Source organism: Protopterus annectens, chromosome 8.part1 (assembly GCF_019279795.1).
Source record: "Protopterus annectens isolate FY-2018-M chromosome 8.part1, PAN1.0, whole genome shotgun sequence".
Lineage (NCBI taxonomy): Eukaryota > Metazoa > Chordata > Ceratodontiformes > Protopteridae > Protopterus > Protopterus annectens.
In genome coordinates this window covers 96,651,316-96,666,792 of record NC_056742.1, presented here as the reverse complement: position 1 = coordinate 96,666,792, position 15,477 = coordinate 96,651,316, and the positions used below count along the sequence as shown (strand labels likewise).

Sequence of the window (15,477 nt, the reverse complement as noted above, 5' to 3'; positions counted from 1 at the left end):
CTTCAAATATCTTTGGGACTGCCTTCTTTATATTGATTCATTTGGCTTTCTCCTTTGCATAAATATTGCACCATATCAAATCTGTCTTTCTTTTCCATGTCCATATTTCTTTTTTATACTTTTCAAAAATCTCTATGTTTTGTTGTTTATATTTTTGCACTTCCTATATACTGTTTTTCACAAATCTGTTGTATTAACGAATACAAATTTGTATTTGAAACTTCTGACAGTTTTTCTTCTGGAAGTATTTTTCTTTCCTCTAATTTCTCTCTTAATCATTTTGTATATCTTTTGTCTGGAAATTCTGGGCTTTTTGCTTAGTAGTAACAATACACGATTTCTTTCTTATCCTCAGTAGTCCACTTTATCGTCTTTATGGCTCTTCTTTGGCCTATCAGTTTTTGTAGACTACTACTTCCTTCTACAATGGTGGGGGAGGGGGCATCCTCCCCCTGGGCCTGGCCTGGCCCCATTGTAGGAATGTTTCCATATTTTGAGGATTCTACACTGTCATCTTTTCCAGTCCTGGCATTATTGTGCCTACCAGAATTGGGCACTTTTTATCCTGGGTCTTGTGTACTCAGCTGTCTTTTTTAAATTTTAACCTACTTTTGTCCATGATGTATGCTATGTAAATGCAGTCTATATATCAGCGCAGTGTCGTCTTGCTGAGATTTTGTGAAAGCACAGTCCACCGTGTGAAGGTATTCACCTAGACTTGAGGATTAATTCAATTTTAGCAATACTACCCCTTGCTTGCTGACTTATCTCTCCATTCGGACTCCCTGTTGTTATTCTCCTTAAGGATCTGCAACCAAAATCACATTCTCTACTTATTTCTTCAGTTTATGCCTGCTTCATCATCATCTTTTTCCACTTTTTATTATAGCTTTCTGCACCTTGGTTTTATATGAGGGAATGCAAATGCTTCCATTACTCTACTCCTGAAATTCCAGCTTACTCTGTTGAACGCTTTCTGTGCATCAAGACCCAACAACACCAGTGGTATTTTCTTCCAATCTGCTTCCCACTGGATCATCATTGTAATATTAATGTTGTCAAATGTTTGGCTCCCCTCCACAAAACCACATTGATTTAGTTCAGTTTATGCCTGCTTCATCATCATCTTTTTCCACTTTTTATTATAGCTTTCTGCACCTTGTTTTTGTATGAGGGAATGCAAATGCTTCCATTACTCTACTCCTGAAATTCCAGCTTACTCTGTTGAACGCTTTCTGTGCATCAAGACCCAACAGCACCAGTGGTATTTTCTTCCAATCTGCTTCCCACTGGATCATCATTGTTAATGTTGTCAAATGTTTGGCTCCCCTCCACAAAACCACATTGATTTATATCTATCAATTTTTCAACACCATTGTCATTCTTTTAGCTATTGTTGACATAAACACTTTTATAATCATGGATGTTATGTAGTCCTATCTCGCCTCCATTATTACATGTGGGTTCGTAGCCGAACCTCAGCTCTGACTCGGCTGCTTAGAAAGCCTGAAAACTTCTGATTGGCTCGTGGCTAATAGGTATCCCATGATGCATGCACACATTCCCCAGATCTCATTTGCCGCGTGTTCAGTCGGAAGCTTCTTTTGGTTGGCCATGGCTAAGTGATTTAGTTCTTTATTATTCTGCTTGTTAGAAGTTTTTAACTTCATGTGAAGTGCTTTTCTTATTGTTGATAGCCTTATTGTGATACCAATTGTGTCAATTTAACCGGACTTGACTTTTTACTGGATTTGACTTTTCTGCTATAAAATTTTTGGGCCTGTTGGCCTTTTTTGTGTGTGTGTTCCCGTGAGTGTGTGCTTTTGACTAAACCGTTTTACTTAGAGGTACTAGTCTGTTCCCTTTTCCTATACACTAGGTTCTTGTGAGAAGTAGGGTTTGATCTGTTTAAGTTAGAGGATCTAGTTCCTCTCTTGTTGAGTGAGTGAGTTGTTTTTTCTCTTCAATCGCCTGTATTGAGACTGCCATTATGTCTAAACAACATAAAGAGCATAAACAGTCAGGATTTAAAAAGTGTACTAAATGCTCTCAAAAAATGTCCATCACTGATGGACATAGCATCTGTGTATACTGTTTAGGGGTTATACATCTTCAAGAAACTTGTCTTTTTTGCCATTCCTTTAGTCCTAGAGTGCTCCAGGAACGGAAGAATAAGTTGATTCTAAAAGACTTGTTAAAACTTTCTTTCGAGGAAGACCTAGCCAGTTGGTCCTCCTCTGCTAGGTCACATTCTTCTGGTAAAGATAAGGGCAAGACCTCAAAAAGACCTTCTCCAGCCTCAACTTCTGTCTCTGAACCTCCACAGAAGTTACCTAAATCGGAGATGGCCTTTGTCTCTTTGGCTCCACTGTCCTCGGAGCCGATCGAGATTCTGGACACGGACATTGCAGTATCGGCACCCAGTGCTTCAGTGCCAATCACTAGTAGTCCTCTTCGGAGCCGGTCTACAGACATTCCACCTGTCTCCCCACTTTAAAATCACCTATATTGCAGAGAGCTAGGTCTCCAACACTGTCCTCCAGATCCTCCAGGAGCTTTTCTGAAGAAGACATTGAGAGAGTGGTGCTCAGACTCCTTAAGTCGTCAGCCTTACCAAAATTTGTAACTTCTGTCTCGGAGCTGACTCCTGTTACCGACCCTGCTCTTTTTCCTCCTGCAACCCAGATTGGGCCTTTGGAACCGATGCTGTTGGTACCGACTATAGTGGTGTCCTCGGATCAAGCTCCCTGGGTGGTTGTCTCGGAGCCGAGCTCAGCTCTGACACTGTCAGCGCTGTCCAAAGTGTCTAGGGTCTGAAGCTCTTCGGTCGGGCCTGAGGAGGACACTTGGAACCGAAACTCTTCGGTGCCGAGTCTTCCTCTTGGTGCATCAGCCCGAGTGAGCTCGGACCCTACATCGTTCTCGGAGCCGATTCCTTTGGAGCCATCGGCACCTACGCTCTCCTCGGAGCCAGGGTGTCGTTCAGAGCCGGAGGAATCTGTTATCATGAAAATGAGGAGCATGTTGGATAGTTCATCCTTACCACATAGGAGTACCAATGCTATATTCCTTCAAGCGCCTACTATGGTCTCAGCATCCTTGCTCCACCGGGATGGTAGAGACTCACAGCCTCAGGACCCCCGTTTGGGTGGTCCCCGATCTTCCGAGACCTCCCCATAAGATCCCGCTGAGGAGCCCCCTTGGAAGAGATCATGTAAGAGGAAGCATGTAGACTCCCCTGATGTGTCTGTTACATCTGACACTGACCTCGATGAGTTGGAGGGGTCCCCTAAGTCGTCCGCTGAAGATGTCTCCTTTGCAGACATTTTGGATATCCTCAGGTAGATAGGCAGCTGGCCCACCGTTACCCCTTCTGATGAGGTGTCAGTGTACCTGAAGGCTTTTGGGTCTCAACCCTCAGCTTCATGGGTGTCTCCTCCATTTGATGAATGACTAGATCTCGTGAGTCAGAAAGCATGGCAGACTCCTGATGCCATGGAACTGGTCCCCAGTAGGCCGAATAAATTTCTCTCCACTCCTAAGGACAAAGAGTTTTTATCTAAGGGTTTACCTGTTGATGCAGTGGTGGTGGCGGTGGCCACTAAGAAGGAGCTAGCAGAGACTTCTTTTTCTATCCATCCACCTAATAAGGAATCCCAAACGATGGATAGGTACGGGAAGCGTATCTTCTCTTCAGCGGCTTTTACACTCCGATCACTGAACTATCTATCACATTTTACGAGACTTCAGAGAGATCTCCTAAAGGAGTTAGGAGATACTCTTCAGGGTGCCTCGACTGAAGCAGTCCCATCTACAGTGTCGGCTCAGTTAGCTACCCTCACATCTATTGTTAACTTCTCCATGCGGCTGATCTCATATGCAGCTGATGGTGCGAGTAGGGCGGCGGGTTCGGGAGTCTCATTAAGGAGACATTTCTGGATGCGTCTGTGCAACTTTGCTGAGCCTTTCAAGTCTACATTCACCAATGCTCCCGTGGACGGATCCTCTCTTTCTGGACCCAAGGTGAAAGATACCCTCACCAGGTGTGAGCAGGAAGGAAAGACTCTCTCTGCCGTGGGAGTCCGTTTTACCGTTCCTTCTAGACCTTACCCTAAAGGTCAGAAGAGCGGCAAAATGTGGTTCAAGAAATCAGAGACCTTTCCAGGACACACAAGGTGATTCCTCCTTCAGAGGCAGGGGAGGAGGAAATAATGGTAGACATCACCCTAGAGGCAGGGGAGGCCCACAAAATCAGGGAGGTCGCGATTCCTTTTGTGACCGTCCCTATCAGCGTTCCTGATGTGGAACCCAACTGTGTGTCTCTGGAGGCGGTCGGGGGTCGCTTGTCCTTGTACCCAGAAGCCTGGCTAAATCTCACTCGAGACAAGTGGGTACAAGACATTATCACCAGAGGTTACTCTATACCCTTTTCCCTTCCACTACGCCCTCCCAAAAGGATCCCAGATGTACTACCCGATCACAGGGATCAAGTGGCTTTAGAGATAAAAAAGCTGCTATTAAAAAGTGTCATCCAAAAGGTCCCAGCAGACCAGACAGGATTTGGAACATACTCCAGGTTCTTTTTAGTTCCAAAAAGAACAGGAGACTGGAGACCCATCCTAGACCTCAGCAGGTTGAACGAGTTTGTAAAGAAGTCCAGGTTCCGAATGGTCACTCTGCAATCCATGTTCCCTCTGTTAGGGAGAGACAGCTGGATGTGTTCACTAGATCTCCAGGATGCCTACTACCACATAATGATGGACAAAGCATCAAGGAGCTACCTACGCTTCCAGCTGGGAGCCAATCATTACCAGTTCTGGGCGCTGCCCTTTGGTCTCACCACAGTCCCCCGGGTGTTCACCAAGTGCATGGCAGTAGTCACAGCTCATTTGATGCGTCACGGAATCCAAGTCTTTCCATACCTGGATGATTGGCTCCTGACCGCCACCACCAGGCATCGCCTAGTTCAATCGAGAGATTCCACAATCAAGCTCTGTTCCCAGTTGGGAATCTCGATAAACTGGGAAAATCCTCTACTTTGCCCACTCAGTCTATAACTTTTATAGTAGCAAACATAGACACAGTTGCTATGACAGCCAGACTACCCACAGACAGAATACAGAATCTTGTGCAACAAATTTACAGGATACTTCCACTTCGAAGAGTTAAAGCGAAGGTGGTGTTGCAGCTTCTCGGAACTATGGCGTCAACCATAACATTGGTACCTTTAGCAAGACTGCATGTGAGAATACTCCAATGGCTCCTACCATCCCAATGGTCGTTTCAGCAGTTGCCTCTACATCATCAGATCCTGATTACAGATTCTTGCAAAAAGGACCTACACTGGTGGATTCTTACCACAGAGACTCCATTTGTGCTGCACCAACCCGTTGCCACTGTGACCACGAATGCCTCACAGATAGGGTGGGGGGGGGCATTATCTTGGCAGGACTGTCCAAGGCACATGGCAAGAGCAGGAGACCCATCTGCATATCAGTGTCCTAGAGATGAGGGCGGTGCTTCTAGTGTTGCAAGCGCTTCACGACTTTCTCCCTCTAGGGACGATAGCTATCCAGACTGACAACATGTCGGTTTTCTGGTATCTAAACAAACAAGGGGGGACCAGATCATACCCCTTATGTCGAGAGGCCATGCGAGTTTGGAATTGGACGATTTCTTCCCAATGTTTTCTCATTGCAACACACATCCCGGGGACTTCCAACGTAATAGCAGACAAGCTAAGCAGGGCAATATTGTTACCTCATGAATGGTCCTTGAACCAGAAAATAGCCAGTATGATCTTTCACAAGTGGGGACAACCCTGCTGTGACCTCTTTGCCAGTCCCATCAACACCAAATGCAGCACCTTTTTCTCTCTCATCCCCCCTCCGGGGGAGTCTCCAAGAGATGCACTAGTCCACGATTGGCCCCCAGGACTCCTTTATGCTTTTCCTCCTTTTCCACTCATCCCCAAGGTCATACAGAAAGCAGTGTTGTTGCGAAGCAAGATGATCCTCATCACTCCTTACTGGCCTCATCAGATTTGGTTCCCTTTTCTCGGGCCTCACCTGTTGGACTGCCCATGGACTCTAGACCCAGTGCCACACCCCCTGACACACATCAGGTTCTCTTCACCCCAGTCTCCACACTCTCAAACTGACAGCATGGCTGCTCCAGATCCGTCACTAGTCAGGCTTCATGATTTGTCTCCAGTTGTAACTCATATTATTACCTCTTCTCGCAAGCCTTCGACCAGAAAATTGTATCATAGTAAATGGAAGAGATTTTCCATATGGGCAAACAATAGAGAAGTTGATCCATTTACAGCTCCCATTACTGTTGTTCTAGAGTTTCTTTCAGAACTCTTTCACCAAGGTTCAGCGGCTGCTACACTCCGAGTTCAACTAGCAGCAACATCTAATTTTTCATGTGGGGATTAATGATTCCAGTCTTATGTCTCACAAACTGTGCAAATCCTTTCTTAAGGGTTCCATGATGTTAAGACCTCCTGTGCAAGACCTCATTCCTCCTTGGGACCTGAATCTAGTTCTGTCTAGACTTACTCTTCCACCCTTTGAACCAGCCCATAGTTGTCCGTTGAAATTTCTGTCCTGGAAGACTCTTTTTTTGCTAGCAATAACCTCAGCCAGGAGAGTTTCTGAATTACAGGCTATGTCTGTTAAACCTCCATATTTAATTTTTTACAAAGATAGGGTCTCTCTCTGGACCAACCTTTCCTTTATTCCTAAAGTCTGTTCTCAGTTTCACTTAAGCCAAACAATTGAATTGTCAGTGTTCTTCCCTAATCACTCCAGTAAAGCACAGTATACATTCTACCAATTGAATGTGCGCAGGCAACTACTTTTCTATATCCACCAGACCAAAGAATTTAGAAAATCGGAACAGCTGTTTATTTCCTTTGCTGAGGCGAGAATGGGCTTGCCAGTTTCCAAGGTTAGACTTTCAAACTGAATCTCTAGTTGTATTTCCTTTATTTACAGTTCTCAAGGAAAGGAGTTACCCTTTAAAGTCAATTCCACCAGGTCCTTCTCTACTTCTGCTGCTTTCCAAGCCAGGACACCTATTGATAGTATTTGTGCAGCAGCAACATGGGCTACCCCTCATACCTTCATTTCCCATTATAAATTGGATTTAACTTTCAGGAGTAGAGCTTCGTTTGGTTTCACGGTACTCAGAAGTATCTTCCAGTGAGCCACCCATTCAAGGTGCTAGGGACGCTGTCCCACATGTAATAATGGAGGCGAGATAGGACTGCATAACATAAAGAAGTTATGTACTCACCATAATGTTCCATGTATGTAGTCCATTTCACCGAACATTATTACGAACCCACCCACCAGCCCCCTTCCTGGGGGATCTGGATACAGTTTTCCTTTTCTACAGTGGTTTTTGCCACAAGGGTGCCTTTTATTACAGTTTATTCTTCTGGACCTTTGTCCTTTTTCCTGTCTTATTCTGGTAGACTAGTAGCAAACAAGATCTGGGGAATGTGCGCATGCATCATGGGATACCCATTAGCCACGAGCCAATCAGAAGTTTTCAGGCTTTCTAAGTGGCAGAGTCTGAGCCGAGGATCGGCTCCAAACCCACATGTAATAATGTTTGGTGAGCTGGACTACATACATGGAACGTTATGGTGAATACGTAACTTTTTTTTAAAATTGAAATGGGCCTATATGAAGCTGGGTCTGATGGGTCGTTACTGTCTTTAGATATTACAGCCATCACGTCTTTCTTCCAGGATGTTGGTGATTCCCCTCCTTTTAAAACACCATTAAAACTTTCCCGATCTTTGTCACTGTCTTCTGTCCTAGCTTCCAAACTTCCGTAGGAATACCATCTATTTCTGGAGAAATTCCTGCAGATAGATTATAAGTCACCATTTTTATCTGAGCTCCTCCTATTTTAACTGTTAATTGTTGATTCTTTTCTGCCTCTAACCTTGGCATACTTAAGTCTTCCATACACATTTCCATTTGTACTTTTTCTTGATTTTCATATTCCTTAGCTTTATACAATTTTTCATAACATTTCCAAAATATCTCTAATTCCTTTGAAGGATCTCTGATTATTTTTTTTTTGTTGTAGATTCCCTAAGTTTGGCAACAACCCTTTTTACTTTCTGTTGCCTTTTCATTATGATAAAACTTTTTGTGCTCCGGTGTTATCAAAAAACAGTTGTGTAACAGCAATTTTTTTCTAAACTGATGAATATTATTCAGATACTTCCTTATTTTCTCTTTAGCACTCTACAGATGTTCATCGTGTTACCCTGCTGCAGTCATCACACTAGGGTTATCCTGCTGTCAGGCGGTCCCGCAGTCGGCCCGAATTCCAAAGTCTTGGTCCGGCGTCGGTTGCTGTCGCTTCTTCCCTGACGTCAGTGCGCCAGGGGTGTATAAGAGGCATCCAACGCCATTTTCTTCAATCTTTCTTGCCGGGCAGTGCCCGAAGCAGAAGCAGTTTGCACGTTCCGGTCGGCCGACACCTGAGATTTTCGAATCGAGTTTCAGTCCGAAGTCTTCAAAGCTAAGTTGGGGAACCTTTCTTCCCTCAGTCCAATGTCAGAAAAAGTTAACAATTGCATTTCTTGTGGGAAGCAAATACCTCATAAGGACTTTCATTCTTATTGTATACCTTGCCTAGGCCCAGACCACGACGTTACTGGTTGTCAGTTTTGTGCTAGGTTCAATAAGCGAAGTATAAAGCGATGCTTTGATTTTGCATGACACTACTTCGGTAGGAAATTTAATTACACTATGCCGTCGGAGCAACCGACTACCGGCGTGCATAAAAAACGCAAAGATAAAGACAGGCAGCCTAAATCCAAGCCAGACTCCAAGGCCTCGGCTGGGCCGGTCGCTGGTTCTCCGGTTTTCTGTGAGGCGCCTACGCAGCCCCTAGCTACCGCGGAATCGGAACCCCAGACCGCTTTGGATTCTCTAGCAGAGAGTTCTAGGCCGACGCAGCCATTTCCTTTAGGCCCTACCGACGACATTGCAAAAGGAGAAGCCGGTGCTGCAGAAACACCTTTGGTTTCAGAAGGTGTCTTCAGACTGACTGCTCTCACCATAAAATCTTATGCTAAGCTTAAGACTCGTCAAAAACCAAAAAAGGTTGCACTTCAGTCTCCAGTTCAAGGCCCCATGCCTAAGAAACAGATGCTTAAAATGGATGAAGATTTGATTTCTTTAATCAGGGGTTCCCACCCCCCCACCCCCGACAAAAGGCCTAGACAAAAGGAGGATTATGCCTCCTCTGATCAAGTGTCTATTTCCTCAGGCTCCTCTGAGGAGCAGGATTACTCCTTTCCCCCTTATGAAGATTCTGATGCTGAAGATTCCATTCCCTCAGCTTCTCCCCCTGAAGACTATTCCTTTGGGGAAACCTTACATACCATGAGGGAACATTTCCGCTGGGAAGGTCAGGACTACTCTGACTCAAAGAAAAGGCTCCGAGAGTTTCTTTTACTCCCCCAGCACAGACCACTTGCTATCCCCCCAGTTTTAGACATTGTGGATGATGTTTACGTAGAATCTAGTCTAAATCCAGATTCTCTGCCTCCTGCTCCAGCCAAACCAGATAGATATTATAGAGTGCCTGACTCACACAAATTCCTTTACAAAAGCCCTGTTGCTGATCCAGAGACAATCTCCCAGGGTCCCAAAGGGGCTAAGGCTTCTATGGCTAAAATCCTGTACCCTCTGAAAGGGACTCCAGAGCACTAGATAGGTGGGGGAAGAAGGTTTACACCTCAGCTACTCTAGCTATGAGAGCACTAAATTGTCAATTTCACATGCTTAAATACCAGCAATTCCTAATGTCTCAAATAAAACAAAAGATGAACACACTCCCTCAACAGTCTGAGTTCAAGGAAATGCAGGATCTGTTGCATGCAGCTGAACAGGTGGGCAAACATACTTTACAATGTGGATTTGATTCCTTGGAAGCTTCCTGTAGAGCAGCTGTTACTGGGTCTGTTATACGCAGACATGCTTGGTTAAAGGAACAAACTCTGCCTGATCATGTTAAAGCAAAGTTACTAGATGCACCCTTACAGCAGGATGCCTTATTTGGGGTTAAAGCAGAAGAGGTTTTAAAGAAAATGGAGGATAAGGCAAAATCTATGCAGACAGTCAAAGATTTCTTACAGGTACAGCCCCCACGCTTCAGCAGAAATTGGCCAACAAAAAATTGGTCCTTTCCAGCTTCTGACAGACCACAGAGGGGTAAATACAGGCACCCAAGGGGCAGAGGACAAGCACAAATCCCTTACAAACCTCGACAATGGGGCACTGCAACACAGAAGGGAGGAGACGACAGGTCCCAAACTACTAGAAGGCAAACACAATGACTTAAACCTCAAACTGCCAAGCAAAACTCTCTTGGCAGCTCCCTTGGGAGGAAAATTAGCACTTTTTGCAGACAACTGGCACATCATCACAAAGGACAAATGGGTCCTAGACATTATCTCACAAGGATACAGATTCCATTTCCACACCTTGCCAAGGATAAAAGGAATGCCAAACTTGCCACAAAATCAATGGGTAGAGGCACAAAAACAAATTGCAGCTCTCATGGACATGAGATCCATTCAACTGGTACCTACACACTGGTATTGATGCAGTGGGACTCAGGCGCACTTAGTAATTCAGAAGTTCTAGCAGTTTTTCAAGGATCCTTTCATAACCAGCCCCCCTGTATCCACTGTAGTTGGCTGGTGGCATGGCCACACATCTGTATGTACTGAGCCAGTGATGCTGCCAGAAGCCAGCTGAGCATTTTTATAGTAATTCTACCATCTAACCTGTAGCAAAGCTACACAGTAGTTTTGTTTCCTGTTCCCATGATGAAAAAGCTGACCCATGGCCTGCGCATCCATCAAGTCCATGCCACATGATAGTCACATTCCAGCTGTTAATAGCAGAGCAGAACCCATACACCTGCTGCCACTCATTTTCTGTCTGTGAGGCCTAGTTATGTAACACTAATACTATCACTAATACCCAAACAAACAAATACACATGCACACACCATCAGGGAAGTGAGTTTCTATACTGTGGAAAATTGGCAACTTTAAATGCCGAGGAACCCCAGAAAATCCAAGTATCTAAATTTTTTTAAATGTACAAATTCCACCTGAAAAGTAGTTCTCATACCAGTTTTTAATACAGAAAAATGCACACTTGATGAAACCATTCTGCAGTATATTGTGTTTTGGCATTTCTGTACAAATTGCTCATTTTGCCATAGAATGGTTATGCAGCTGTCTGATTTTGTCTGACTTGTAAATTGTATATGTTATGTTTTTAGTTCTATATTTCTTATTTGTGTCAGAGTTATTTGAAATTTTATTCCACTATTACTAATTACATGTAAAGTTATGTCTTCATTTTGTGTCACAGTTGACTGTCCATGTTGTGTCTGAAAGTTGTAATTTACAATCAACATACTTATTTTTTTTCCGTAAGTGCTTTTCCCTCTTTGCCTGTCAGCTACCAAGTCTTTTACTGTACTCAAGCCCTTTAATTTTTTAGAGGTGGGTAATCTTTCTCTTGGCTCCCCTAGAGCAGGAGCTGTCCAGAGGGAACATCATCCAGGCAATCTTTGGAAAGGTTGTGTTCTTGCTGGAATCTCGCTATGACAGCAGTTTTGCATGAATGTCCCTAACCCTTTACCTGGGGTGATGACATGGGCACTTGTCTCACTGTAGGGACTGCCAGTCTCCATGTAACAACTTGCAATGTGCTCCCTTGAGTGCCATCATAGATTGTCATCTGCTTAAGTGGCCACAACTGTACTGTACCTGCCTTTCCTTTGATGCTGTCCCTGTCCTCTAACAGGGATAGCATTCAGGAGTGACCGTATAAGACTCGCTGCTGCACTTTCATGCACCTGAACCATTAATATCACTGGGGCCTGGGTCGTAGTCTGGGTTTTATTCCTGTATGCCACTGTCATGGCTTGTAATCAACACACTTACCTTATTTTCAGCATTGTAAGCAGACAATGCTTTTTTTTTTTCAAGAAAACAAATTGCAGTCAAATCAATGTTTAGATGCAGTGGTATTTTCTGCTGACTTGCACCATCTGCATGGAGTTGCAGAGTTTGTAATACAGAAGCATTTGCTTACTTTTCAAGAATAGATTGAGAGTGTATAGTAAAATGTGCTGTGTTATTTGGCTTTATCTCGTTTTTCATCACTTCTGTTTTTACCTTCTTAATACGTTTTTTGTTATTAGTATATTTCCTTTGTTTAATGCATAGGTTCAGGAACTTGAAGTTGTTGAATTGGAATGAGAAGAGTAACACAAATGTGACTGCCTCAACTTCCTGCATGATGTGATAGGGCCATAATGAATCCCACTGATTTCTTAGTGTAACATTTGCTGGTGTTTTATGTCATTATTGGATATGCAGTCACTGCTTCTTCTTCTTACCCCCCCCCACAGGTCCTTCACAAATACAGAGTTTCTTGCACTTCTTTGCTACAGCTGTCGTGTGATCATTAAAGACATGGTAAGTGAACATGGTGTCATATTAACTATACAGTGAGGGAGGGTACAGGGGCGGAGTGACTTGAAGAACACTTGCCCCTGTAGTGTTTGTTGTGCAGAGGTCTGCCATCTCAGCATGTTGAGGCTCATCAAGGCAGTACTGGTCAATGTGCATAATTACAAAATTGAGGGTGCAGGCCACATCCTGTATTTATTTATATACATTGATGGAAATCCACTTGGACTAGAGCAGCATGGGTGCCCAGGAAAACTACAACAATGATGGTACAGAAGCAGAAAGATGCTTTCATGTGTATAGACATAGTCAGCATAAGAAATCAGTGAAATTAATGCCAGTTCTTTATGTGTAAAGTAACTGATGAAAGAGAAGTGAAAGTTACATATGTGATGTATTAATATATGCGTAATAAGTGCATCCTTTTTAAGTAACATGTAGGACTGTATGCTACAATCATCGGGCTTCCTTCACACTCAGAGTTTCATGCTGCTGTATTCTTCCTCCAATCCCATCATGCTTCTCTTCTTACAAATTTCCGTTTCCTTCCTGTTAGAAAAATTGCCTAAGCTGTTTTTTGGGAGTGGGGAGGTAACCCATGAAGAAAGATGACATTACTATCACATTGGCTTGTTAACCTTGAATAAATGGAGCACTGGTAGTGTTGTGCTTCCCTGTTAAACAACAAACATAACTAGTGTGCCCTTGGCTCGGTTGGCTGTCCCTGCATAGTGATCAAACAGTGGTTTTGATGTAGTGAATGGGAAATAACAGTCCTTGGATCAGTATACTGAGGGGAATAAAAGAAAAGAAAAAGTTAAAATATAAGGGATGTAATGGGATCCTATCTCGCCTATATTCATGACAGATGGGTTCGGAGCCGATCCATCGGCTCCGACTCGGCAACTAATACACTAGCACGAAGTCTCTCATTGGCTGGGCTACCCCCTATCCCAGGATGCACTACACCTGCTTCCCCAGATCTCGTTTGCCGCTTTACAAGCTGGACGTGGTCTCGACTTGGCTGGAGCTAAGTGGTTCTTTTTTACCTTTTACTGGTCTTTGACCTTGGGGTTTTTCTCTATATATTAACCAAACAGCTGTTTTAACAGCTATTCTTTGTAATTTGTATATCTCGTGTCTGTGTTTGAGTGATTCTAGGACTTTATTTTTTTCAGTTGGGCAAGGCCCGTTTAAGTTAGAGGGCCTTTGCCCTACCTTTGACTGCTGTTTAACTGCTATTTAAGTTGTGGTTAGTTGTTCTTCGGGCTAGGCCCGTTTAAATTAGAGGGCTTAGGGTCGTTGAAATTGTATTGTCTGTGTCAGTTCACTGTGTTCTTTTTTGAGGTAAAATTTCCTCAGTACTCGTGCCATTGTGTCTCGCGCTCTTTATTGGCGCTTTTTTGTGATAGTCTTATTGCTTGTTGAGTGCCTGTATTATGTCAAAGGAGCAGAAGTCAGGCTTTAAAAAATGCACTCGGTGCAGTTACAAAATGTCCATCACAGACAGCCATTCAGTTTGCGTTTATTGTTTGGGGCCGAAACATCTGCAGGAGACATGTAGTGTCTGTCATGCTTTCTCCGCTAGGGTTCTTCAAGAACGCAAGAACAAGCTGATTTTGAAAGGGCTTATTAAACCCTCCTTTGAGGAAGCTTTAAATCCTCCTGTTGCTTCCAAAAAGAAAAGATCGTCGGCACCGACAAGTCCGTCGGAGCCGACTTCTAAAAAGACAAAATTGACCTCTTCTTCCTCGGCTCCACTGACTTCGGGGCCGAGGGTCGAAGGGTCTGCCTCGATACCTCCTACTTCGGCTCCATTGCCTTCGGAGCCGCAAGTTGGAGTATCGAGAGGTGAATCACCTCCATCGGTTCCAATGGCTTCGGAGCCGGTGGAAGTGTGCAGCTCAGACTCTTCCCCCTAGGCTCCGAAGAAGGCTCCTTCGGTGCCGATGGTGGTCCATGCTGTGGTGGAGTCGGCGCCGACAGTATTGGAGCCGTTTCGGAGCCGGTCCCCTTCTCTCTCGGAGCCGAGAGGAAAGTCTTCTCGAGTGTCTACCTCCTCTAAATCCTCGAGACTGTCAGATTCGGACCTGGATAGGGTTTTACAGAGGCTTTTCCAATCTCCAGTGTTTACTAAAATGGTCTCGGCTCCAGCACAGTTTGCTTCGGAGCCGATCCCCCCTCCAACACATTTGATTCCTCCTCCAACCTCTTCGGAGCCGTTGGAGCCGGTGGTGGTGGAGCAATGTGGAGCCATACGGTCGGAGCAGAGACCCCTTACAGGCCTTTCGGCTCCGACTATGCTTCCTACCCTGTCCTCCGGTTCAGGGTTTGGTACTGCGACCTCTTCAGCCGGGCCGAGGGAATACTTTGGGATTAGGTGCTTGTGCCTAGTCTTCCTCTCGGAGCATCGGCTGCTGGAATTCCCAGTGCCATCGTGGCCTCTAGACCAGTGACTTCCTTGGATTCTGGAGGTCCGCCTTTGAGGCCATGAGGAGCGCTGGCCATGCCTTTGCCGGTTCAACTAGATTCTACCTCACCGTCCCTAGATTTGGAGACTGGTGCCTCTGTTGTGTTGCAGCCCCGCAGCGGGCCCCAGGGCCTGAGGATACCCCATCGGGTTCCCTTCTTCGGTGGTCCGTCCGAAACTGCTTCGGACGAACCCCCACGGAAGAAATTGTGTAAGAGGAAGCACGTAGACTCCCAAGATGAGTCTATTACATCGGATACTGACCTCGATGACGCAGAAGGGTCCTCCAAATCATCTTCGGATGATATCTCCTTCTCCGATATCTTGGAGATTCTGAGACAGAGAGGTGACTGGCAAGCCAAAACCCCTTCAGCTGAGGAGTCAGTCTTCCTCAAGGCCTTTGGGGCCCAGCCCTCCGCCTCCTGGGTGTCTCCGCCCTTGGATGAACTCCTTGATTTGGTTTCTCGAAGGG

The 15,477-nt window shown here is 44.8% G+C and overlaps 1 protein-coding gene across 2 annotated transcripts in view; it reads left to right on the top strand.

Annotated features, from left to right (window-relative positions):
* The window catches only part of CTU2 (cytosolic thiouridylase subunit 2), a 753,975-nt gene that overhangs the window by 521,995 nt on the left and 216,503 nt on the right, over window positions 1-15,477 (top strand). For both annotated transcript variants that reach the window (XM_044081705.1, XM_044081704.1), the window contains exon 13: window positions 12,475-12,541. In XM_044081705.1, coding sequence (XP_043937640.1) covers window positions 12,475-12,541 — 67 coding nt within the window. The remainder of the gene's footprint in view (window positions 1-12,474; window positions 12,542-15,477) is intronic.